The sequence below is a fragment of the Lethenteron reissneri genome, chromosome 29, assembly GCF_015708825.2.
Source record: "Lethenteron reissneri isolate LAM-NWPU_2019-01 chromosome 29, ASM1570882v1, whole genome shotgun sequence".
Classification (NCBI taxonomy): Eukaryota; Metazoa; Chordata; class Hyperoartia; order Petromyzontiformes; family Petromyzontidae; genus Lethenteron; species Lethenteron reissneri.
This window is the reverse complement of record NC_083807.1, coordinates 2,063,116-2,090,751: the sequence shown is the minus strand read 5'-3', so window position 1 is coordinate 2,090,751 and position 27,636 is coordinate 2,063,116. Positions and strand designations below refer to the sequence as shown.

The window sequence follows — 27,636 nt, the reverse complement described above, 5'->3', positions numbered from 1 at the left end:
CGACTATAGCTCTCCACCACCACCACCACCACAACAACAACAACGATAGCTCTCCACCACCACCACCATCACGACCACAACAACGACGATAGCTCTCCACCACCAACACCACCACGACCACAACAACAACGATAGCTCTCCACCACCACCACGAGCACCACCACGACAACGGCGATGGCTCTCTGTGTGGTCGTGGCTGCCGCGGGGCGTTCGCCACCGAAGCTAGCTGGGTAACTGGCTGCACGGGATTTTCTTCACGTGTGACAAACGAAACGTTCAATTGGCTTGAAGCGGCTCACGCGGACGAGTCGCCCTTTGTGGAGCGCCGCGAGGGATGCGCTCTGACTGCTCTTTCACCTCTACACGGCCGACGTTGCGACACTGCCAGCCAGCCAGCAAGCAAAACTTGATTTTGTTCCAATGTAATGTGAAAGCCGCTGCTTGTGTCGCGTCGTTTAAATCATTCCTTGGCTCGTGCTTTTGACCCAACTGAGCGGTGGATGTCGTCACCACCACCTCGCCTGTCGCTTGCTCTCAACTTGGGCAGGGGAGCGGAGAGGTGTGGTGAAGGGGGAGGTTGAAGACGGATATAGGGGAGAGAGAGGGGAGAGAAGGGAAAAGCGAGAGGGGTTTGGGGGGAACAGAGAGAGGAGGTAGGGGAGATGAGGGAAGAGACTGCGAGAGAGAGATGAAGAGGTAGGGGAGAGAAGAGGAGAGTGAGAAAGAGAGAGAGAGGTAGGTGGAGAGTGAGGGGGAGGGAGCGGCACGACTTGTATCTGTCGCTCCGTGCTTCAGCGGGGATTCACGCTGCCCACGCACATTTATAATTTAGCTTCTTACATCCGTCACAAAAACACGCACAAAGAATCCCCGTATAGCCTCCAACAGGCTGTGGGGACAAGTGCCGTCAGCGAGATCCAATGAAGGCGGACACGGCACACAAAGGAGTGGGTGGCCAGCACCACGCCCGGCCACCTTTGTATCCCTAGTGGCGATGTTTACACACCGCACCAAGCACTCAATTTGAGGCTCAGTCGACCTCGGGGAGGGTTTCAAGACCAGTTCAGATAATAGTCACCGGTGTTGGCCGTGAGCCGGAGTACGAACTCGGGTCGCCGGTTTCGTAGCGCTCACCGCTACAACTACTGCACCCACCGACACACACACACACACACACAAAGGCCCCCCGTATAGCCTCTGACAGGCAGCTGAGACAAGTGCTGTTCGCGAGAACACAGAGCGAGAGACTGCACGGACACACGCACGCACAGCGTTATTGACGCACGTGTTGAGTTTTATTATTTTTCGACGAAGGGTTCAAAGGTCATCACCGTCCCCCGCCACCAGCCCACTTGAGACCAAATCTCCCCCCCATGACCCCATCGTCCGGGACGAAACTCAACGTAAAGCGATGCGCGGTGAGTGTCAGGCGAGTCGCTAACGCACGATGAGGCGGTGGTGGGCTGGTGAATTGATGAGTGGCGAGTGTCAGAATCAGAATCTGTATTCATACTGGAGGAGTCTGATGAGCTATGAAGCTTTTTCTCACAGATGTCCAGAAGGGATGATGAGTGTCTGACGAGGGTCAGGTGGATGAGCTGCCCACTCGCACGTGTGACGATGTCACTGGCTCCACCGCACGTGTGTCGATTGCAGTGTCACTGTCTCCACCGCACGTGTATCGAGTGCAAGTGGCCTCGAATTCTGCAACGCAGCGGACGAACAACCTCGGCAGGTTTATTTTCTTTTTCTTTCTTTCTTGACGCTAATTTTGGCCGCTGGACATTCAAGGGCATGGACTCCAATGCCACTCCCCACCCCTGTCCTCCTGCCCCTCTGCTCTCTGTTGCCCCGTAACCGTACCCCGTGGTTGGTGTTGTCACTCTCGTGCTTGACACCTTAATATAGATCACACAGCAGCAGCAGCAGAAGCGCCGATCCCTTCTCCCCCTCGCGTCACGAGCATTGTCCGAGCGAACGTCATGCGGATCTCATTGACTCGCTCGCATTTTAATGGGACGCGGCAACAGCAGTTAGCGATTTTATTGGGGGAGCGGGGAGGGTGGAGAGGGGAGAGGCTTGGGGGGAGTTTTTCAGCGAATATTCTATTCAGCAAGCGGGCTGCTGGTTCACGAGCTCGATGAAAGATGCCCAAGGTCTAATGCTGATGCTGCTGGACTTTAGCAGAGAGAGAGAGAGGAGGGTTCGTGGCATTTTTTGCTGTTCATCTCCCTCCTCCGTTGAAGGGGCGCAGACTCTACAGGTGTATGTTCCTTAGTCTAGCATTGCCCATAGACTAACATTGCCCATAGACTAACATTGTCATAGACTAACATTGCCCATAGACTAACATTGCGCATAGACTAACATTGTCCATAGACTAACATTGTCATATACTAACATTACCCTTAGACTAACATTGCCCATAGACTAACATTGCCCACAGACTAACATTGCCCATATACTAACATTGCCCATAGACTAACATTGCCCATAGACTAACATTGCCCATATACTAACATTGCCCATACACTAACACTGCCCATAGACTAACATTGCCCATAGACTGACACTGCGAATCTCAGTACGTTCAGAAGCTCGATGCCAATGTCGAGGTCTGTTGTCCACGACGAGACGGCTTCAACAGGGAGAGTCGGTGGAGTTGAAGACGCTCGCACTGCAGTGGCCTACTACGACACGGCACACGAGGGAGTAGGGGTGTCCAGTACCACGCCCGGCCGCCTTTGTCTTCCTATTGCCGGTGTTTACACACCACTGCACCAGGTACTCATTTGAGGCTGAGTCGACCTCGCGGGAGGCCCAGGACCGATTCAGAAATTCGTCACTGGGGTTGGTGGCCGTGAATCGAACCCGGGCCGTCGGGTTCGTAGCGCAGCGTGCTAACCGCTGCACCACCGCCTCCCCATCACCACCACCACGCACACGTGACTTAGTTGGTTCGGGGTGTAAATATCACACTCCATCTCCACTCCACTCTAATCGTCGCGGGGTCGCGGTGAGGCGAGCGTGCGGCAGCCTGATGATAATAATGGGGGAAAAAACAGCATTAGCTCCATGTCTAAATAAATGAAATAACCAGCCGGCAAATGCATAAGTGCAGAAATAAATAGCGGCATCACGAATCCTGTTCGAAAAGATTTTCACCCACGACATGAAAACATTATCGGCCCAGTGCAAAAATTGGTAAAGTGATGGAGTGTGTGTTGGTGCGTAGCGCTCACCGCTACGCTGCGCTACGAACCAGGTGACCCGAGTTCTATTCCCGCTCACGGCCAACACCAGTGACGATTATCTGAACCGGTCCTGGGCCTCCCCTAGGTCGTCTCAGCCTCGAACGAGTACCTGGTGCGGTGTGTAAACATCGCCATTAGGGAGACAAAGGCGGCCAGGCGTGGTGCTGGCCACCCGTTCCGGTCTTCATGGGTGCTCGCTAACAGCACTTGCCCCGAGAGTCTGCTAACAGCTATACGGGGAGTCTTTGTCTTTGTGTGTTAATATGTCTTTGTATGACGTGCACGTGTGTGCGTGGGCACGTGTGGTTATGTGTGTGGGTGCGTGGGTGTATACTTGGATGTGTGTGTAATATATGAAAGTGTATGGTGGTGTGTGTGTGTGTAAAGGTATTGGTATTGCGTACACGTGTGCTTGGGCACATTGTGGTTGCGTGTGGGTGGGCGTGTGGGCATGCGTGATGTCGATAGGGGCGGGGTCATTGTTGTTATCTTTGCGTGTATTGTGTCGACCTCGGGGAGGCCGGGCCAGGTTCAGAGGATTCCCCACACGACGTGGAGGCTCCTTGCTTGCACTGGTTTTGACGGCTTGTTGAAACCGCTCCGCTCCACGGAAGCAGCAGCAGCTTCTTCCACTCGCAATTAACGGCACGCGAATTAATTTGCTCCGGTCTGATTGAAATCGCGGAGCGGCAGCAACGTACCGCAGGCAGTGCTGGACGGGGCTTTTATCTGCACGGGTCGAGAGGGAATGCTTCTCATTCATGGGTGATAGATAAGGAGGTGTGGTGGTGGTGGTGGTGGTGCTGATTAAGTTGGTGGCGTTACGTGCAGTGGTGGGTGGTCTGTTGATTGTGGTCGCGTTCCTGTGCTTATGCTGATGGTATGGCAGGGATGCCGCGCTGGCGAGATGTTAACAACCTCGCCTGATATACAAGAGGTTGTGGGTTCGATACTAACCCGGACGCCTGCTGTATATTTGGAGTTTGCGTGTCTCTCTCTCTCCCCCCGCGTGGATTTTTCTCCGGGTCATCCGGGTTTCTCCTCAACATCACGCGTTTAGAGTATTTGGCTGCTATGAATTTCAACACGGTGATGAGCCACTTTCGTTGAGATAAAACATTTTGGCCGCTTCTGAAAAAAAGCTTCATAGCTCAGTGGGCCTCACCTGGCAAAATTAAATTTAAAGAAAATAGTGAATAGTAATAGTACGTTGACATTTGTTCCCACCGTACTTAGCCAACAGTGCGAATCGGTGGTTATGTTCATGATGCAGGCAAGCTGTTTGCGACGGCCGTAATGTGTACTGGTCGTTTCGCCACAGGTCAAAAATGATACCGATCGTGCCCAAAGTCAAAGTAACATCTTGCTGTGGAATCGGTTCGTGTGCTGGAGGTAGACGGATTGTAGGATCGCTATACCGTGAGATAGCGACTTTCACCCAGCCGTGGACAGATCGTGATTGATGATGATGATGATGACGACGATTGTTAAGAAAGATGTCATGATATTTTGTTACGATGTAATATGCAGCGTTGTGTTATCCTCTTCCTCTTCTTCCGTACGGCTGTTGATGTCGATGCAGAGCTACGACTTCAATTTCACATCGAAGGCGGCCAAGCCCAGATAACCGCTGTGATGTCTCCTTCTGCGTAGTTGTGGCCCGGGGCATTGCGTCGTCACACGCCGTTACGGTCTGTTCTGTATGACCACAGTCGCACCGCTACTACCGGAGGGTTTTACACTTTCCATTCGTGCATCAGGTGTCCGCATCTGCTGCCACGGTCTGTGCACTGGGATGCGATTTAGGGTGGACCGTGAGCTTCGGTGGAAAGATCAAACCCCAGAGGGATGTTTCTGCCTTGTGATAACGGGAGTGTACATCCGACAATCGTCGTGATTATGATGAGAAGCATTAGGATCGTTAACGGTGTAAAGGATACGCACAGGGAGGATGTTCGCGCTTCTGTCGTCGAACTTTTATTGAAAGCTGCTCCTGGAAGCGGCGTCACAACACGCGTCCCGGTCATCGGGATGAGCGCTTGCCGCGAGACGCCATCGTGACGCAATGATGCCGAGACAAACAAAAAGAAATAAGCGGAGACTTTTGATCAAGTCGGAAGACACGGGAGGCGCCATGAGCACGGGGGAGCGGGGTCGAGAATGTGCAGCAGGATAATGAGTTGCAGAAGTTAGCAGTGGAGCAGGAGGATGTGGGGGAAGAGGGAGGAGGAGGGGGGGGAGGATGAGAGGTGGAGGGGGTAGAGGGGGGGAGGAGGATGAGAGAGGAGGATGGAGGAGGACGGGAGAGAGGAGGAGGGAGAGGGTAGGAGGGGGGAGGGGGACCGGATGGAGGGGGGGGAGGAAGGAGGAGGGGTGAGAAGGAGGGGGGAGCAGGAGGGGGGAGGATGGAGGAGGACGGCAGGGAGGAGAAGGGGGAGGAGGAGGAGGGGGGAGGAGGACGAGGAGGGGGAGATGAGGCGAGAGGTGAGAGTAGGAGGAGGTGTTCCAGAATTACGGCAGCACGAGGCGAGCAGTGGAATGAGGTAGAGCGGTTTGTGCTGCGGGCCCGGCGAGATGAGAGACGTGGGGAGCGCGACCAGAGCGGCTCGGGAGAGAGAGAGAGAGAGGATCGACGGGTGGGAGAGTGCGAGGGAGAGCACACACCGTGACATCGAGATGGAGGCGAGAGCCAGGCAGGGGGTGGGTGGGTGGGCTGGCAGAGGAGGAGAGAGAGGAGTCCGATTCACAGCTGCACAAACATTCGAACAACGTTATATCGCTTGTGCTGTTGGTGTTGTGTTCCTTAATTGTCTTCACTGAATGTTCGTGTGTTCGATTGCCATTTGCGCTGTTGATATGTACAATGACAACGACCCCCCCCCCCCGTATATATTTTATCAGGCTGTTGGGGCAAGTGCTGTTAGTGAGCAGCACCTATGGAAGGCCGGAACTTCACAAGAAGGGTTGGGGTGGTCAACATCGCGCCTGGCCGCTGTTGTCTCCCCGCTCCTGATGTTTGCGACACACCGCATGAGGCTACTCTAATGTCCTAAGGTCGAGTCGACCTAGAAGATGCCCAAGACCGGTGTTCAGATATGGGCCAATTGATATTGGTCGCGCAGTTGGTTCGTACCTTAGCGCGCTAACCACTGCGCCACCACTCCTCCATATATATACACATACACGCGCACACACACGAACACACACACACACAACTATCACCGCCGGTCAATTAATTCCACTCTCACGATATCATAAACATCGCGTGACGAAAACCTCGGAAGATGACTAATCATACAGAGTATACAAATGCGATCAACACAAATCGGTGTTTAACACGTGTGCGTGTGTGAGAGAGACTGCTGATTCTGACATTTGAGCTTTCCAACCGGCTCGTGCCATCTAAATATCGTGTCATCCGGCCACACCAACACCGTCACCACCGGCAGCCATTGTCTATCCACTGCTGGATGAAGCCACGCCCCTCTACTTCTGACGCGTTCTCTGATTGGCCGCTGTAGGCCGTGCATCGGCAGAACAATGGTCCGATGGTGAGCAGGAGGAATATATACTCCTAGTTCTTTCGGTAAAGTCACGTAGGTAAAAAATGAAATTAAAATTAATACAAAATAAAAAAATAAAAAATCACGACGTTTCGGAGGCAACACAAGCTTCCGTCTTCAGGTAAAACTGTCACAGCAAAAAATCTGTATCAAGTGGAGAGAAGTCCCAAGATGTACGACCTTATATACTGTGTTGCCTCCCAAACGTCGTTATTTTTTTTATTAATTTTAATTTCATTTTTTACCTACGTGACTTTACCGAAAGAACTAAGAGTATGAATCCTTGCAGTCACGAAAGCTTCAAATCTAGAGCAGGAGGAAGCCAACCCGGCACTGTGGATCCAACTTCCACTTGGGTTTGCGTGCCCCCCTCCCCCCCTCCAATACCCAAAGCTCTGTGGTTCAACAATTGGACAGCCCGGCCACCTCAAAAGCCACCGGCTGTGTGCATCTCCCGCACCCACCGATTCGCACGGTTGGCTACGTACGGTGCGAAAGAAGTTCAACGTACATCGCCCTCCGAACCCGGAGGGACCGACGAAATCATAATCAGCATCGTCATCGTATTCATCATCGTCGTTGTTGTAATTACACGGCTATCATTAATACAAATACGCCCCCATCCCCTGGAAAAAAAGTAACATTATTAATAATAAACACCAACAGAAAATACATTCGACCCCCCAAGAGATTGATCTCCAAACTGCCGAGTGGCACTTCAAATCACGACACTCGCATGAGACTTGGTGGATATCCTCAGCGGTCGTGATGATTTCTCGCTGCTGCTGCTGCTTCTGTGGATCGTGTTATATTTTACTTTGGCACGTCCAGTACCCTGGAAACTCTGAATCGGACACCAGACATGTATCCGTCTCGCCGTAGCGAACAAAACATTCATCGGTGAAGTGTGACGGACGTGTCGGAAGATAAACGAGAGAGAGAGAGAGATGGGTAGAGAGAGAGAGAGAAAGATTAACAGCGAGAGAGAGACTGAGAGACAGCCGATCAGACCTTGTCCATGATCCCGACGTGACACTTCAACATACGTTGCGATTCACGGATCGCTGGTGCTGAGACGGTTTCAGCAGCGGGGTCGACGAGTGAACTTTGCTCACCACTTTACCGCGTACAGAACCACCACCAGCACCACCAGCACCACCACCACCGCACTCTCCCACCGCGTTCATGTTGTCTGGAAAGTTGAGCAGATCTCCCATAGCCATGCGGTCCAGCTGATGTTTGACGGCCGTGTCCAGCACCCTCTGCTTGTTGTAGTAGCGCACAAAGTTGTTGATGATGGGGTGGATGGGCAGGGCTATGGCCAGGATCCCGCACAGGAAGCTGATGGCGGCGTTCAGCTTGCCGAGGTTGGTCTTGGGGTAGATGTCGCCGTAGCCCACCGTGGTCATGGTGATGATGGCCCACCAGAATGAGTGCGGGATGCTGGTGAACAGCGTCTCCGGGTGGTACTGCTCCACCGTGTAGCCCAGCGCCGAGAAGAGAAAGATGCCCACGGCCAGGTAGAAGAGCAGCATGTTGAGCTCGCGGAAACTGCCCTTGAGCGCGTACGTGAGCATCTGCAGTCCGCTCGAGTGGCGCGCGAGCTTGAAGATGCGCGCGATGCGCATGATGCGTAGCGCCTGGATGGCCTGCTGCATGTTGGAGAGGCCGTTGGCGTCCTCGCCCAAGTCGGTGAGCGCCATGCCGATGTAGTAGGGCATCACGGCGAGCACGTCGATGACGTTCATGAAGGAGACGGCGAAGCGCAGCTTGTGCGGAGCGGCGAGCAGGCGCAGCAGGTACTCGAGGGTGAACCATACGATGCACACCGTCTCGATGACGTTGAGCGTCGGGTGCTCCACGTGGCGCCCGGCGGCGTCCACCGTCTGCATCTCGGGGATGGTGCTGAGGCAGAGCACGACGGAGGAGATGACGACGAGGGCGAACGACACGATGGCGAGCAGGCGCGCCAACAGCGACGAGTAGGGCTTCTCCATGAGCATCCAGAGGCCCTTGCGTACGCGCGTGGCGGCGCTCTCGCCCGCGTGGCCCTGGTCCTCGAGGATGAGCTGGACCCGGCGCGCGATCTCGTCGAGTTCCTCCTCCTTCTCGACGCACGAGCTTTTGCAGCAGTCGTCGAGGAAGGCGGCGTCGATCTTCCAGAACTCGAGCTCGCCCTTGAAGCAGAGCGGGCACACGCCCTTGTTCATGTGGATCTCGCCGTCGTAGAAGAGGTCGATGATGGTGCGGAACACCTCGGGGTCGCGGTCGAAGTAGAACTCGCTGCCGTTTGCGCGCGGGTCGAAGTCGTCGCACAGCCGCCGGCGCTCGTCGGCATCCGTCGAGCGCGACAGCTGCGCCAGCCGCGTGTCGGCAAAGCGGTAGAGGAGGTCGCCGTCGAGACTGAAGCGCACGCCGCCGATGTTGAGGCAGACGTCGCGGTAGGCGGAGCGGGGGAACGCCTCGTTGCACTCGGACGGCTCGGCCGAGGGGTTCCCGCCGCCACCGCCGCCGTCACTGCCCGCGTCGCCCGCGTCGACGGCGCCGTTGATGTTCTTGACGCTGCTGCTGCTGCTGCGCCGGCGGCCGCTGCCTCTGCTGCACACGCTCATGGCGGGCGCTGCCTGTGCAACGTCACAATGACGACGACGATGACGACGATGATGACGACAGAGGAGGTGGAGGAACAGTTACGAGGATGTGATTGGACAATCAGATGATGTTAATTCTAAATTTGAAGCTTTCGTGACTGCAAGGATTCATACTCTTAGTTCTTTGGCTGTCGCCACGACAGCCAATCAGATGCTCGAAGTAGAGCTATTGATCACCATGGCAGCCAATCAGATGCTCGTAATTGTGTTAATGTTTAACGCTATAGCCATCCAGATGCTCCAAGTAGCACTGCAGATCATTGGTGCCACGTGAACGCTGAATGGATCTGCGGTCTTGAAAATATGACTACCGTGTAAACGTGGCAACTGTCTGCCAGTGTTGGCGAGCGGTTGGAACCTTTGATGCAACGTTCACCCAACGTGAAATGGTTGCTGGGAATATAAAAACACTTTGCAATCCATAATATATTGTTTGCGAAGACTATAAAACTATATAATGAACGTTTGACTTTTAACTTTGAACACGCGCTAATAAATTATATAGCCACGTAATTTGCTTGCTGCTGCAGTTTACGGAGACACGCGCGTATTTTGGACTCCGCCAAGCGAATTTTTCCATAATGCGCTAAAGGCGAAAAAATGTTGCTGAAACGAAATGAAAAAAGTAATAACGTTGCAAATTTTTTTTTATTAAATATCTTAAGCTGACGAAGGCAAAGGCGCAACCCTGCACTTTCTTTGCTCGCGCCAATGCCCGTGGGGGAAGGGAAGCGATGGAGAGATGCGCTCGCTCCTTCGATGCTGCTCGGCTGACTCTTCCAGCGCTCGTGGCAGAGCGTCTTGGAACGTGTGGAAGCCACCCACACTTCTCCCCACCGCACTGACTTACTGAGCCCATTGAGTAGTAACTAATTGGCACATTTTGTTTACGTGACAGACCTTAATAATTGGCTGTGTCTACTGCTGCGTGGAGCGAGGCGGTGGAGGGGGGGGGCGGTGGGGGGGCTGTTGTCATCGACTGCCGCGCCCAGAGATCGAAACCGGCGACTTCTCTGGATGGCAATTCCAGGGAAGGAATGTTGTGCGTCGTGGCTTTGCTTTCCAGCACACCGGTGGTGCTGAAGTTGCGACCCATTGCCACGTTCTGCTCATGTGACACACCTCACGGATTGGCTGTGTCGGGTGGAGGAGGGTTGTACGAGACGTTTTACATGGAGGCGATCTCACCCCCCAATCAAAACAAACTCTATCGTGAATAACATCGATCGCACCTATGAAGGCCGGCACGCGAAAGCCAGCGGGTTAAAATCCCGGTTAAGTTCATAAGAGCACCGCATTCACAGTCGTGAATAATAACCACCAGCTCATAATCGTATCACTGTATCAATATTAATATAAGATTTGCATGTCGTTATATCGTTTTACAATGTATTATTAATTGGTATTATAGAAGGATTACGTTCCAAGTGCACCCCAGACAGAGATTAAACTTGTGAGCTCTAATCCCTGCGCCCCCTCCCCCACCTTCCCCAGATGACGACGACGATGATTCCACTGCTCAATGAAGCCCTCCACAACGGCGGGTGGCATACATTACACTACCGCTCCCCGCTAACAACGCCTTTCACAGACTGTTGAGGCCAGTGCTGTTAGCGAGCACCTGTGAAGGCCGCCAAGGTACACAAGGGAGTGGGGTGGCCAGCACCGCGCCCGAGCGCCTTTGTCTCCCCAGTGGAGATGTTTTTTACACACCGCACTAGGAACTAATTTGAGGCTGAGTCGACCTAGGGGAGGTCAGATAATCGTCAGTGGTGTTGGCCTTGAGCGGGGTCGCCAGGTTCGTAGCGCGGCGCGCTAACCGCTACACTACCGCTCCCCGCTAACAAAAACAAAAAGATAAAGATCCCCCGTATAGCCTGAACAGAATGTAGGGGCAAGTGCTGTTAGCGAGCTCCTATGAAGGCCGGCACGACACACGAAGGGGTGGGTAGCCAACACCACGCCCGGCCGCATTTGTATCCCTAGTGGCGATGTTTACATATACTCATTAGAGGCTGAGTCGACCTAGGGGAGGCTCAGGAACGGTTCGGAAAATCGTCACCGGTGTTGGCCGTGAGCGGGAATTGAACCCGGTTCGCCAGGTTTGTAATACCAGCACGCTAACCGCACGACCGCTCCCCACTAACAAACTCTCTCTCTCTCACGCGCGCACACAATCTCTCATGTGCACACGCACGCTATCTCAGTCTTCCACACACGCACTCGATATCGCCCATATATACAAAGACTCCCCCCACCCCGTATAGCCTTTAGCAAACTGTTGGGGCAAGTGCTGTTGTCACGGCACTCGAGGGGATGGTATGGGGAGCACCACGCCTGGTCGCCTTTGTCTCCGCAGTGCTGATGTTATACACACCACACCAGAGACTTGTTTAAGGCTGAGTCAACCTAGGAAAGACCCAGGATCGATTCAGATAATCGTCACCGATGTTTGCCGTGCGCGGAATTCGAAGTCGGGTCGCCGGGTTCGTAGCGTAGCGCGCTAAGCTCTCCACTACCGCCCTATCCATACAGACAATCACACACACACTCAGATAGAACCACATACACGTATAGCCACATATCCACACGCACTCACCGATACCCATACACACTCACACGTAACCACGGAGGAGCAAGTGCCGTCCGCCACGAAGTTGCCGCAACGTCACCACGGCGCTTGTGGCAGGCTAAGTGCACTTTGAGGCCACGTGAACTGTCGAAAGCTCGCCAGCAGCAGGTCACGGGACAGACCCAGAAGCCATGGGATAACTCTCGGATATGACTGACAGATGCACCACCTGTGCCTAGCACTGTGCCAACTCTCTAAGCCTTAGCCGTCCTGCGCTCTGCTGCTCGTTGTTGTGAGCGTCGCTCCTCAGCCCTCCGTTGTGGCTGGAGGGCGATTGCCTCCAACTCCCCAGGAGCGTCATTCACGATCCTCCTTCACAGAGGGCGATCTTGACACTGCTGCTACAAGTCATCGGCAAGTCAAATCAGCTCCACATCCTCCTGTACCGCATCAGTCAATCTCTTCCCCCCAGTCCGTGCTGCGCATGATTAGCCCACTTATTTATCCTACCGAACAGAAGCTGCCGCTCCACACACCCATACACTCACAACACATACACCCACATACATCCACACTCACTCATCGTCACGCATGCCCACACGCCCACCCACACTCTCACAACACATACACCCACACACATCCACACTCACACATCGTCACGCATGCCCACACGCCCACCCACACTCTCACAACACATACACCCACACACATCCACACTCACTCATCGTCACGCATGCCCACACGCCCACCCACACTCTCACAACACATACACCCACACACATCCACACTCACACATCGTCACGCATGCCCACACGCCCACCCACACTCTCACAACACATACACCCACACACATACACACTCACTCATCGTCACGCATGCCCACACGCCCACCCACACTCTCACAACACATACACCCACACACATCCACACTCACTCATCGTCACGCATGCCCACACGCCCACCCACACTCTCACAACACATACACCCACACACATCCACACTCACTCATCGTCACGCATGCCCACACGCCCACCCACACTCTCACAACACATACACCCACACACATCCACACTCACTCATCGTCACGCATGCCCACACGCCCACCCACACTCTCACAACACATACACCCACACACATCCACACTCACTCATCGTCACGCATGCCCACACGCCCACCCACACTCTCACAACACATACACCCACACACATCCACACTCACTCATCGTCACGCATGCCCACACGCCCACCCACACTCTCACAACACATACACCCACACACATCCACACTCACTCATCGTCACGCATGCCCACACGCCCACCCACACTCTCACAACACATACACCCACACACATCCACACTCACTCATCGTCACGCATGCCCACACGCCCACCCACACTCTCACAACACATACACCCACACACATCCACACTCACACATCGTCACGCATGCCCACACGCCCACCCACACGCAATCACAATGCGCCCACGCACACGTGCATGCAATACCAATACCTTTTCACACACACACCACCACACACTTTCATATATTACACACACATCCAAGTATACATCCACGCACCCACACACATAAACACACGTGCCCACGCACAAACGTGCACGTCATACAAAGACATATTAACACACAAAGACAAAGACTCCCCATATAGCTGTTAGCAGACTGTTGGGGCAAGAGCTGTTCGCGAGCACCCATGAAGGCCGGCACGGCACACGAGGAGGTGGATGGCCAGCACCACGCCCGGCCGTCTTTGTCTCACTAGTGGCGATGTTTAAACACCGCACCAGGTACTAATTTAAGGCTGATTCGACCTAGACGTGGCCCATGACCGGTTCAAATAATCGGTCACGGAAGCAAACTCGGGGTCGCCGGGTTCGTAGCGCAGCGCGCCACCAGCTGCGTATACACAGCCACACGCACACACACAACTCTCACACACGACGCACACGCGCGAGCCCGCACGTGCCCACACACACGTGCACGCCATACCAATAACGCGCGGCTCGCTGTGGAGAAGGATCCGGACTCGGGTCGTCTCCCACTCGAGTGGCTCTCCTCCCGGCGGCGGCGTCGCCTTCACGCCTCTGCGACGGGGCGGGCAGGTGGACGAGCAGGTGGGCAGGCAGTTGAGTGAACGGCAGTCCTAGGTGGATGGGCAAGGGTAGTTGGGCAGGTAGTTTGGCGGGTGGATGAATTAGTTGGGAGGGAGGGCACTGAGATGGGCTACCGGTTGAGCGGGTGGGCAGACAGGTGGGCAGGTAGGTGGGCAGGTAGGTGGGCAGGTAGGTAGATGGATGGGCGGGTAGGTGGGCAGGAGGCCAGGTAGGTGGTCTGGGTAGTTGGGTGAAATAGGAAGGTTGTTGTTAAGATAGTTGAGCAGGCGGGCAGCAGGTGGGTGGGCAGGCGAGCAGGAATACGCTCAGCCTGGTAGGAATACGGTCAGCCTAGTAGGTATGCGGGTGGGAGGGTGGGTAGCGATGGGCGGGTGGACGGCTGGATAACTGCCCGGGTCTTCTCTTCTCGGTTGAACGTCTTCCCGTGACCGACAGACGCTGCCTCTTCTCGGCGTCTGAACGTCGAGTAATGATGAGCGGCGTGAGCGAGTGTAGCGGAAAGGGAGAGAGAGAGAGGGAGGGATGCGAGAGAGGGGGGAGAGGGGGAGAATAGATGCGGGAGAGTGAGGATATGGGGAGAGGAGGGTGGGAGGGAGAGGAGCGAGAGGACGGGGTGCGCTGAGTGTCTGCGTGGGTGGGATATGATGGCCGAGTGGGTGGAAGATTTTGTTGGTGGGTGGATGCGCGAGCGAGTGCGTGTCTCGCTGCTGGGGCGGCGTTGTATATAGCTGGCTGAGTGAGAGGGTTATATTGATGGCTGCTTGTTGACTAGTCTGATTGGCTGGTCAGCTGGCGTTTTGAAGTTTGACTTGCTCGGTGGACACCTGGATGGCTACCTGATCCACCAGTCGCCTGACTGATTCATTGGCTGGATCGTGGGCTGGCTCACTGGCTGGTTAACAAGTTAGCTGGCTGGTTGAATATCTAGCTGGAGCACTAACTGGCTGCTTGACGAGCCATCTGGCTGGCTATGTGTCTAGATTGCCAATAGGTTAGTGCGCTGGAGATGGGTCCAGTTAGCCGATTGGCTTGCTGGTTAGCTATATGTCTAGTAAGCTGACTACCCAGCTGGCCGACTCTATGTCTAGCTATCTCACTACACAGCTGGCTGGCTCTGTGTCTAGCTATCTCACTACCCAGCTGGCTGGCTCTGTGTCTAGCTATCTCACTACACAGCTGGCTGGCTCTGTGTCTAGCTATCTCACTACACAGCTGGCTGGCTCTGTGTCTAGCTATCTCACTACCCAGCTGGCTGGCTCTGTGTCTAGCTATCTCACTACACAGCTGGCTGGCTCTGTGTCTAGCTATCTCACTACACAGCTGGCTGGCTCTGTGTCTAGCTATCTCACTACCCAGCTGGCTGGCTCTGTGTCTAACTATCTCACTACACAGCTGGCTTGCTCTGTGTCTAGCTATCTCACTACACAGCTGGCTGGCTCTGTGTCTAGCTATCTCACTACCCAGCTGGCTGGCTCTGTGTCTAACTATCTCACTACACAGCTGGCTGGCTCTGTGTCTAGCTATCTCACTACCCAGCTGGCTGGCTCTGTGTCTAACTATCTCACTACACAGCTGGCTGGCTCTGTGTCTAGCTATCTCACTACACAGCTGGCTGGCTCTGTGTCTAGCTATCTCACTACCCAGCTGGCTGGCTCTGTGTCTAGCTATCTCACTACCCAGCTGGCTGGCTCTGTGTCTAGCTATCTCACAACCCAGCTGGCTGGCTCTGTGTCTAGCTATCTCACTACCCAGCTGGCTGGCTCTGTGTCTAGCTATCTCACAACCCAGCAGGCTGGCTCTGTGTCTAGCTATCTCACAACCCAGCTGGCTGGCTCTGTGTCTAGCTATCTCACAACCCAGCAGGCTGGCTCTGTGTCTAACTATCTCACAACCCAGCTGGCTGGCTCTGTGTCTAGCTATCTCACTACCCAGCTGGCTGGCTCTGTGTCTAGCTATCTCACAACCCAGCAGGCTGGCTCTGTGTCTAGCTATCTCACAACCCAGCAGGCTGGCTCTGTGTCTAGCTATCTCACTACACAGCTGGCTGGCTCTGTGTCTAGCTATCTCACTACACAGCTGGCTGGCTCTGTGTCTAGCTATCTCACAACCCAGCTGGCTGGCTCTATGTCTAGCTATCTCACTAGCAAGCTGGTTGGCTCTGTGTCTAGCTATCTCACTACACAGCAGGCTGGCTCTGTGTCTAGCTATCTCACTACACAGCTGGCTGGCTCTGTGTCTAGCTATCTCACTACACAGCTGGCTGGCTCTGTGTCTAGCTATCTCACTACACAGCTGGTTGGCTCTGTGTCTAGCTATCTCACTACACAGCTGGCTGGCTCTGTGTCTAACTATCTCACTACACAGCTGGCTGGCTCTGTGTCTAACTATCTCACTACCCAGCTGGCTGGCTCTGTGTCTAACTATCTCACTACACAGCTGACTGGCTCTGTGTCTAGCTATCTCACTACACAGCTGGCTGGCTCTGTATCTAGCTATCTCACTACACAGCTGACTGGCTCTCTGTCTAGCTATCTCACTACACAGCTGACTGGCTCTCTGTCTAGCTATCTCACTACGCAGCTGACTGGCTCTGTGTCTAGCTATCTCACTACACAGCTGACTGGCTCTCTGTCTAGCTATCTCACTACACAGCTGACTGGCTCTCTGTCTAGCTATCTCACTACGCAGCTGACTGGCTCTGTGTCTAGCTATCTCACTACACAGCTGACTGGCTCTCTGTCTAGCTATCTCACTACGCAGCTGACTGGCTCTGTGTCTAGCTATCTCACTACACAGCTGACTGCTTCTATGTCTAGCTATCTCACTACACAGCAGGCTGGCTCTCTGTCTAGCTATCTCACTACCCAGCTGGCTGGCTCTGTGTCTAGCTATCTCACTACCCAGCTGGCTGGCTCTGTGTCTAGCTATCTCACTACACAGCTGACTGGCTCTGTGTCTAGCTATCTCACAACCCAGCTGGCTGGCTCTGTGTCTAGTTATCTCACTACCCAGCTGGCTGGCTCTGTGTCTAGCTATCTCACTACACAGCTGACTGGCTCTGTGTCTAGCTATCTCACTACACAGCTGACTGGCTCTGTGTCTAGCTATCTCACTACACAGCTGGCTGGCTCTGTGTCTAGCTATCTCACTACCCAGCTGGCTGGCTCTGTGTCTAACTATCTCACTACACAACTGGCTTGCTCTGTGTCTAGCTATCTCACTACACAGCTGGCTGGCTCTGTGTCTAGCTATCTCACTACCCAGCTGGCTGGCTCTGTGTCTAACTATCTCACTACCCAGCTGGCTGGCTCTGTGTCTAGCTATCTCACTACACAGCTGGCTGGCTCTGTGTCTAGCTATCTCACTACCCAGCTGGCTGGCTCTGTGTCTAACTATCTCACTACACAGCTGGCTTGCTCTGTGTCTAGCTATCTCACTACACAGCTGGCTGGCTCTGTGTCTAGCTATCTCACTACCCAGCTGGCTGGCTCTGTGTCTAGCTATCTCACTACCCAGCTGGCTGGCTCTGTGTCTAGCTATCTCACTACACAGCTGGCTGGCTCTGTGTCTAGCTATCTCACTACCCAGCTGGCTGGCTCTGTGTCTAGCTATCTCACTACCCAGCTGGCTGGCTCTGTGTCTAGCTATCTCACTACACAGCTGGCTGGCTTTGTGTCTAGCTATCTCACTACCCAGCTGGCTGGCTCTGTGTCTAGTTATCTCACTACCCAGCTGGCTGGCTCTGTGTCTAACTATCTCACTACCCAGCTGGCTGGCTCTGTGTCTAGCTATCTCACTACACAGCTGGCTGGCTCTGTGTCTAGCTATCTCACTAACCAGCTGGCTGGCTCTGTGTCTAGTTATCTCACTACCCAGCTGGCTGGCTCTGTGTCTAACTATCTCACTACCCAGCTGGCTGGCTCTGTGTCTAGATATCTCACTACCAAGCTGGTTGGCTCTGTGTCTAGCTATCTCACTACACAGCAGGCTGGCTCTGTGTCTAGCTATCTCACTACCCAGCTGGCTGGCTCTGTGTCTAGCTATCTCACTACACAGCTGGCTGGCTCTGTGTCTAGCTATCTCACTACACAGCTGGCTGGCTCTGTGTCTAGCTATCTCACTACACAGCTGGCTGGTTCTGTGTCTAACTATCTCACTACACAGCTGGCTGGCTCTGTGTCTAACTATCTCACTACACAGCTGGCTGGCTCTGTGTCTAACTATCTCACTACCCAGCTGGCTGGCTCTGTGTCTAGCTATCTCACTACACCGCTGACTGGCTCTCTGTCTAGCTATCTCACTACACAGCTGACTGGCTCTCTGTCTAGCTATCTCACTACGCAGCTGACTGGCTCTGTCTCTAGCTATCTCACTACACAGCTGACTGGCTCTCTGTCTAGCTATCTCACTACACAGCTGGCTGGTTCTGTGTCTAGCTATCTCACTACACAGCTGGCTGGCTCTGTGTCTAGCTATCTCACTACACAGCTGGCTGGTTCTGTGTCTAACTATCTCACTACACAGCTGGCTGGCTCTGTGTCTAACTATCTCACTACACAGCTGGCTGGCTCTGTGTCTAACTATCTCACTACACAGCTGACTGGCTCTGTGTCTAGCTATCTCACTACACAGCTGACTGGCTCTCTGTCTAGCTATCTCACTACACAGCTGACTGGCTCTCTGTCTAGCTATCTCACTACGCAGCTGACTGGCTCTGTGTCTAGCTATCTCACTACACAGCTGACTGCTTCTATGTCTAGCTATCTCACAACCCAGCTGGCTGGCTCTGTGTCTAGCTATCTCACTACACAGCTGACTGGCTCTGTGTCTAGCTATCTCACTACACAGCTGACTAGCTTTCTGTCTAGCTATCTCACTACGCAGCTGACTGGCTCTGTGTCTAGCTATCTCACTACACAGCTGACTGGCTCTCTGTCTAGCTATCTCACTACACAGCTGACTGGCTCTCTGTCTAGCTATCTCACTACGCAGCTGACTGGCTCTGTGTCTAGCTATCTCACTACACAGCTGACTGCTTCTATGTCTAGCTATCTCACTACACAGCAGGCTGGCTCTGTGTCTAGCTATCTCACTACACAGCTGGCTGGCTCTGTGTCTAGCTATCTCACTACACAGCTGGCTGGCTCTGTGTCTAGCTATCTCACTACACAGCTGACTGGCTCTGTGTCTAGCTATCTCACTACACAGCTGGCTGGCTCTGTGTCTAGCTATCTCACTACCCAGCTGGCTGGCTCTGTGTCTAGCTATCTCACTACCCAGCTGGCTGGCTCTGTGTCTAGCTATCTCACTACACAGCTGACTGGCTCTGTGTCTAGCTATCTCACTACCCAGCTGGCTGGCTCTGTGTCTAGCTATCTCACTACCCAGCTGGCTGGCTCTGTGTCTAGCTATCTCACTACACAGCTGACTGGCTCTGTGTCTAGCTATCTCACTACACAGCAGGCTGGCTCTGTGTCTAGCTATCTCACTACCCAGCTGACTGGCTCTGTGTCTAGCTATCTCACTACACAGCTGACTGGCTCTGTGTCTAGCTATCTCACTACACAGCTGACTGGCTCTGTGTCTAGCTATCTCACTACACAGCTGACTGGCTCTGTGTCTAGCTATCTCACTACGCAGCTGACTGGCTCTCTGTCTAGCTATCTCACTACGCAGCTGACTGGCTCTGTGTCTAGCTATCTCACTACACAGCAGGCTGGCTCTGTGTCTAGCTATCTCACTACACAGCTGACTGGCTCTGTGTCTAGCTATCTCACTACGCAGCTGACTGGCTCTCTGTCTAGCTATCTCACTACGCAGCTGACTGGCTCTGTGTCTAGCTATCTCACTACGCAGCTGACTGGCTCTCTGTCTAGCTATCTCACTACACAGCTGACTGGCTCTGTGTCTAGCTATCTCACTACACAGCTGGCTGGCTCTGTGTCTAGCTATCTCACTACCCAGCTGGCTGGCTCTGTGTCTAGCTATCTCACTACCCAGCTGGCTGGCTCTGTGTCTAGCTATCTCACTACCCAGCTGGCTGGCTCTGTGTCTAGCTATCTCACTACACAGCTGGCTGGCTCTGTGTCTAGCTATCTCACTACCCAGCTGGCTGGCTCTGTGTCTAGCTATCTCACTACCCAGCTGGCTGGCTCTGTGTCTAGCTATCTCACTACACAGCTGACTGGCTCTCTGTCTAGCTATCTCACTACACAGCTGGCTGGCTCTGTGTCTAGCTATCTCACTACCCAGCTGGCTGGCTCTGTGTCTAGCTATCTCACTACACAGCTGACTGGCTCTGTGTCTAGCTATCTCACTACACAGCTGGCTGGCTCTGTGTCTAGCTATCTCACTACCCAGCTGGCTGGCTCTGTGTCTAGCTATCTCACTACCCAGCTGGCTGGCTCTGTGTCTAGCTATCTCACTACCCAGCTGGCTGGCTCTGTGTCTAGCTATCTCACTACACAGCTGGCTGGCTCTGTGTCTAGCTATCTCACTACCCAGCTGGCTGGCTCTGTGTCTAGCTATCTCACTACCCAGCTGGCTGGCTCTGTGTCTAGCTATCTCACTACACAGCTGACTGGCTCTCTGTCTAGCTATCTCACTACACAGCTGGCTGGCTCTGTGTCTAGCTATCTCACTACACAGCTGACTGGCTCTCTGTCTAGCTATCTCACTACACAGCTGACTGGCTCTGTGTCTAGCTATCTCACTACACAGCTGGCTGGCTCTGTGTCTAGCTATCTCACTACCCAGCTGGCTGGCTCTGTGTCTAGCTATCTCACTACCCAGCTGGCTGGCTCTGTGTCTAGCTATCTCACTACCCAGCTGGCTGGCTCTGTGTCTAGCTATCTCACTACACAGCTGGCTGGCTCTGTGTCTAGCTATCTCACTACCCAGCTGGCTGGCTCTGTGTCTAGCTATCTCACTACCCAGCTGGCTGGCTCTGTGTCTAGCTATCTCACTACACAGCTGACTGGCTCTCTGTCTAGCTATCTCACTACACAGCTGGCTGGCTCTGTGTCTAGCTATCTCACTACCCAGCTGGCTGGCTCTGTGTCTAGCTATCTCACTACACAGCTGACTGGCTCTGTGTCTAGCTATCTCACTACACAGCTGGCTGGCTCTGTGTCTAGCTATCTCACTACCCAGCTGGCTGGCTCTGTGTCTAGCTATCTCACTACCCAGCTGGCTGGCTCTGTGTCTAGCTATCTCACTACCCAGCTGGCTGGCTCTGTGTCTAGCTATCTCACTACACAGCTGGCTGGCTCTGTGTCTAGCTATCTCACTACCCAGCTGGCTGGCTCTGTGTCTAGCTATCTCACTACCCAGCTGGCTGGCTCTGTGTCTAGCTATCTCACTACACAGCTGACTGGCTCTCTGTCTAGCTATCTCACTACACAGCTGGCTGGCTCTGTGTCTAGCTATCTCACTACACAGCTGACTGGCTCTCTGTCTAGCTATCTCACTACACAGCTGACTGGCTCTCTGTCTAGCTATCCGACTGGATAGCTGGCTGGGTACGTGGCCTGTCTCACAGCCCGAGTATCGATCACCAAACCCAAACGTGATGCACGACTGTGTGAGGTGCATGCTGCGTGTGCGGGGGGGGAGGCTACGTCCAGCACCTGAACGTCGTAAATCTCCGCCGCAGGAGTGCCTATGAATAAATAATGAAATAAAAAGCGGAGCTTATTGAACCCCCCCAACAACTCAACGGAGAACAATCAGAATAAATCAGAACATTTACGTTTACTGCAGGAGGAATCCGATGAGCTGTAAAGCTCTTTGTGGCAGATGTCCCGTATGGGAGGGGTCAACACGTTGCAACAAATCGGCCTCCGCAGACCGCGTCAAGTATTCCACTTCGAAGCGACCCGCCACCGGCTAATCATCACGTGGCGATCGATAAACTAGGCCGCTGTAATATTCTAACCACGCAATGGCCCTCCAAATTAGTTTCACGTTTTATACTTTCTCTTCCCCCTAAAAACGGGTTTCACACTCAAATGTCTCGCGGTGGTCGGCGCGCGAATTCCGTGTTTCCGTCGCATTGGCAACTTCGAGTAACAACGCTCGCGTTAGAGAGGCATTTGGATGGAGCGGTGGCGCAGTGCTTAGCGCATCAGACAAACCCGCTCATGGCTAACATCACCCATCAGTGGTGTATGATTTTTCAGCCCCACCCTCCCCCCCACTTCGTATATGGGTCTCTACGTAAGTCTATTGGTCTCTGTGTAATACTGTGGGTCTCTGTCTGCGTCTAGAGGTTTCTATGTCTCTATGTAAGTCTATGGATCTCTGTCTAAGTCTACGGGTCTCTGTGCAAGCCTATGGGTCTCCGTGTAATTCTATGGGTATCTATGTAAGTGTTTGGGTCTCCGTGTAATTATATGGGTCTCTATGTAAGTGTATGGGTTTCTATGTAAGTCTATGGGTCTCTATGTAAGTGTATGGGTATCTATGTAAGTCTATGGGTCTCTATGTAAGTCTATGGGTCTCTATGTAAGTCTATGTGTCTCTATGTAAGTGTATGGGTCTCCATGTAAGTCTATGGGTCTCTATGTAAGTGTATGGGTATCTATGTAAGTGTATGGGTATCTATGTAAGTGTATGGGTTTCTATGTAAGTCTATGGGTCTCTATGTAAGTCTATGGGTCTCTATGTAAGTCTATGGGTCTCTATATAAGTGTATGGGTCTCCATGTAAGTCTATGAGTCTCTATGTAAGTGTATGGGTCTCCATGTAAGTCTACGGGTCTCTATGTAAGTGTATGGGTCTCTATGTAAGTCTATTGGTCTCTGTGTGCCTATATCTTCTTGCCGCACGTTTGCATTGACCCCTAGGAGACGTTTGACTCTCAGTGCCCTCGTACCAGTTGGCACATCCAGGGGGGGAGGCGACGGGGGAAGCCCCCCCCCCTCCCCCCCGCAACCTAGTCCCCCGCCCCCCTCCATCGAGTCCCCAATATTGTTTATGTATTCATACCTACCGGAGAAATCCAATTTTTTGGTCATTTTGTTTTGGGCACTATTTCAAAAAAAGCTTCACATTTCATGAGCGGCGCTGCTGTTGACGCGGGTGTTGCTGCCAATGCCCGAGGCGACAATGGAGCTAATTTGAGGCCTCGACCCCCACCGACGTTCCACTCCTACCCCCCCCCAACCCCCTAGTTCGGAATCGGGGCGTCCGGCGCGTCTTAAATTTCGCTTTCTGAAAACCCGTCCACGCATCGGTCCTGTCGTAGATAGCCCAAGCTGCGATATACTGTAGAGAGGGAGGGAGGGCAGGACAGAGGGGATGGAGGGAGAGGGGGAGGGAGCTTCCTCCCGCCACCTTTGTGCTTTCTTGGGGAGATGTGCTCTTTGTTTAAGAATGTTCACTCGGTGAGAATACAAATGCAGGTAGACGTGGGGAGACTCCACGTGGTAACCACCACCACCACGCATACCACCACCACACTCACTGCCACCACCACACTCTCACCACCACCACCACCACACTCACTGCCACCACCACACTCTCACCACCACCACCACACTCACTGCCACCACCACACTCTCACCAGCACATTCACCACCACGCTCACCACCACACGTCCATGACTCTCACACCACCACTTACCACCACCACTCACCACCGCCGCCATACCCTCACCACTCACCACCACTAAGTAACTAACACAGGTAGTGTCATTTCACTCCACACCGCCGTATCAGTTCGAACAAAACACATTACAATCGTCCGCAATGATTGTAACTAGGCCCAACCACCTCCACCACCCACCACCACCATGCACCATAAACCACCACCACCAACAACCTCCCACCCACCACCACCACCACCACCCACCACCATCACCACCATGCATCATAAACCACCACCAACCACCCACCACCACCACCATGCACCATAAACCACCACCAACAACCACCTCCCACCCACCACCACCACCACCCACCGCCACCCACCAGCAACAGTTGAACAAGCCAATTGACGACAGGGCAATGCTTTGAGTCTCGCATGTCGCGGTAAGCAGCGTGGATGCGACCCCAGGGCGTGTGGCGATCGGATCGAGTCACGGTCGACGAGACGCTCCCGTTATGAATGCCCTGCCACACCGCATCCACCGCCAGTCAGCCATGGTCACTCCACTGCTGGATGACGAAGGCCTTGCCCCCCACTCCCCCCCCCCCCAGATCCAAGCCGCGGCCACCTCTCACGGTGCTGCATTGCAAGAATCCTACCCAGCACTCGGGGCACCATACTTCCAAGTTCGATTCCCGCTCGCGGCCACCAACAGCAATGCCGATTATCTGAAACATTCCTGGGGCTTGCCTAGGTCGACTCGATGTGTAAAGATCAGCACCGGGGAGACAAAGGCGGTCGGGCGTGGTGCTGGCCACCCACACCCTCGTGTGCCGCTCCGGCCTTCACGGCTGCTGCGCGCTTTACAGCACTTGCCCCAACAGTTTGCCGAAGGCTATCCGGGGGACCTTTGTCATTCCATCCGTTTATTATAGAAGTCTTAATGGCGTCAGTGGAAGTGTATTTTTAACCTCCGCTTGCACACCATCAGCCGCTCGTGTGAGATTGAATGATAATGTATGCATCGCGCAGCGACCCGTGCGTGCACTCACGACGAGTCGGAGATTATTAAATTATAACCGCAGCAATGGGTGCTGCAACATTCGCGGCTGTAATTCCACTCCACTTGATTTCACATCCGTCACGCGCAGCTTTGCAAGCGGCCTGTCGCGGTGACGCGCCGGGCCGCCCAGAGGAGGAATGGACGTTTGTGTGTCTGTATGCGTTGTGTTTTCTTGCCTCTTGTGGGTGCGTTTAACTCAACGTCGCAGCTTACGTAGCCAGCCGTGCTACTCGGAGGTGCTGGGGAAGGACAACAAACAAAGCACACACAAAGCAGTTCTAAAGAAATCAGTTCGTCAATCTAGACGATTTAAAAATCGCACCCAGCTCCAGTAGCTCCCTAATATCGCAAGGGAGAACGTTCCAGACGGCCGCAGAAGCGCGTGCGAATTGCGCGCGATGCGGTGACAGCCGTCTTTGTTCGATGGCTGGGCCTCAAGCCGCTGCGAGATTCTGGCAGCGATTGATCGATGATCTAAACGTAGCCTAAACGCAAGCCGGTCAGAACATCGCAGCTTATAAGGAGAGAAAGAGAGATACAACGGGAGCGGGTTCGTAGCGCCTCCTAAAACAACGCCGTTTCATAGGCGGTGCTCGCCGCTCGCTCGTTAATATCTCTGGACTTAACCACCCGCGCATTCAGACGCCAATAAACTAATAAATACACGGGTGCGTTACGGGTAGATCGACACGTTACCCTGACCGCGGGTCACTCAACGTTCAATACGTGCGTCAATAAAACCGTGGTCTTAATAGAAAACATTTCTCTACATAAAGTTTCTGTATATTAAACAGGCGACGTTTCGGGCGACGGTCAGACTACGACACGAGACCAATGACGTTCATCTGAGCCGATGATCGGCCTCGCACTCGGTCGACTCGACCTCAAACGAGCGCCTTATGAGTGAGCACCTGGCGCTGTGCGTAGCGCACATCGTAGTAGCGCACATCGCCACTGGGGAGACAAAGGCGGTCGAGGGCGTGGTGCTGGCCACCCAGCTCCTCGTGCGCCGTGCGGGCCGTCGTCCGCGGTGCTACTCGGCTAGCGGCACTTGCCCCTGACAAGCCCGCAGGCGCTACACGGGGGAACTTTGCCTTTTGTTCGTGCTGCGACATTGCATTTGCTGCTGCGTCAAATAAAATAAAAAAAGCTTTTATTGTAGAAAAAAAACGCCAAACAGATCGCCGGGTTTGTTTCCAATTAACATGCGTTTGAAGGGAACTTCAAAAAGCTTCACCGCATTATCGTTGCCGGCAGGCCGCGGTAGTGTGGCATTGCACGCTGTCCGTGCCAGAGAGCTGTGTTCCGTCTGCTCGTCCCGTTAGACAAATGCCAACATTGACCGTCGGGCTTAAGGGAAGGAACGAGACGGAACGTAACGAGACAAGAGGGAGAGAGAGTAAGATGCAGACAATAGGCAGCGAGACAGACAATAGGCAGTGAGACGAACAATAGACAGCGAGACAGACACTAGGCAGCGAGACAAACAAAAGGCAGTGAGACAGACAATAGACAGCGGAGTAAAATCACAAACGAGAGGGAACGTACGAGACTGCGGATGCAAAGCGAGTGAGCAAGACGACCCAACAATAAAAACGAGGCAGACTTTTAATGCAAAAAACAAACGAGGCAGAAAACAAAACAACCGAGGACAAATACAACGAACATAGAACACAGGGCAATAGACCAGGCAGGGGTCGACAGCCCAAACGACGAATCGAGCAATTTTGTTCGGATTCGGTAAGAATAAAACAAGATCCGCAACGTTCACGAACGCAGCTCCTTCAAGAGCCGAGTGCGGCTCCGAATCTGCAACTTGTCCCCCCCCCCCCGCATTAGCACCTTGCGTATCTTACAGCGGTCCTTTAGCTTCTCCACTGCTGGATAAAGACCGCCTTGCGCACGCCACGCCGCTCAATGGGGGAAGGTGGTGGGGGAGAATGCTTCACCAAGCACGCCGAGTGTGGGGTGGGGGGGGGACGTAGGAGAAGTTGGTGGATGGTGTGGGGGGGGGGCTCAGGGGGTGGGCCTCGGGGTGAGGGGCTTTTGGAGGAAGAGAGAGGCTTAATGCTTGCTTAGACAGAAGGGAGTAAGGCAGAGAGAGAGGAAACGAGAGAGGGGGAGGCACACGGGAGAGAGGGATAGAGGAAGCTGCATTTTACATAATAATTATTGGTCGTCTCTCCATCTGCTCTGAAGAAGGATCATTGCCCGAAACGTCGCCTGTTATCGTGATAATTGAATCGCGGGCAGGGGGATCTGGTTGGCTGAGAGTGTAAGTCGCTCTCATTGGCTGAGCGAATGATGGGGGATGGTGGGGTTTCTCTACAAGTGCTGCTGAGTGTTCGCACTCATAAGCGCTTTGTAGATTTTAACTTTCTCATTTTAATAATGAATAAAAATATGCCAGGAAAAAAGAGCACTATAATGAATCAGCGTTCTACGGGGTCGCGCTAAGCGAGGTCTGCCCGTACGTTTTTTGTCCCCTTCTCTTTGGGAGCGTGTAATGTATCGTGTGGTGTTGCTGCCCTCTGCTGTTGATGAAGACTCTGTAAATCTGGCAAAGGCGCAGCCACTGCAATTGCTTTGCTGTCGCCACCACTGGCCGAAGGGACCTCCACTCGACGGAGTTCTATAGAGCCCCTCTAGAAGAGGGAGTTGGTGATTATTGTTAAATAATTACCTCCACTTGCACCAAGGGGTAATTTCGTGCAAAGTAATCATTACTAATTTGGCTGCATCTTCATCATCAGCAAAATTTGACTACTGTGAATAATCGCTGCCATGTAGCATCATTATGTGCAATTATGTTGTTCTT

The 27,636-nt window shown here is 53.5% G+C and overlaps 1 protein-coding gene across 1 annotated transcript; it reads right to left on the bottom strand.

Annotated features, from left to right (window-relative positions):
* Positions 1-1,105: 1,105 nt before the first annotated feature.
* LOC133349131 (potassium voltage-gated channel subfamily F member 1-like) lies at positions 1,106-14,631 on the bottom strand. The gene is made up of 2 exons (XM_061562343.1): positions 14,043-14,631; positions 1,106-9,441 (listed from the first exon to the last, which is right to left on the bottom strand). The coding sequence occupies exon 2, from the start codon at positions 9,427-9,429 to the stop codon at positions 7,855-7,857; it is 1,575 nt and encodes a 524-aa protein (XP_061418327.1). The 5' UTR covers positions 9,430-9,441; positions 14,043-14,631; the 3' UTR covers positions 1,106-7,854.
* Positions 14,632-27,636: the final 13,005 nt, after the last annotated feature.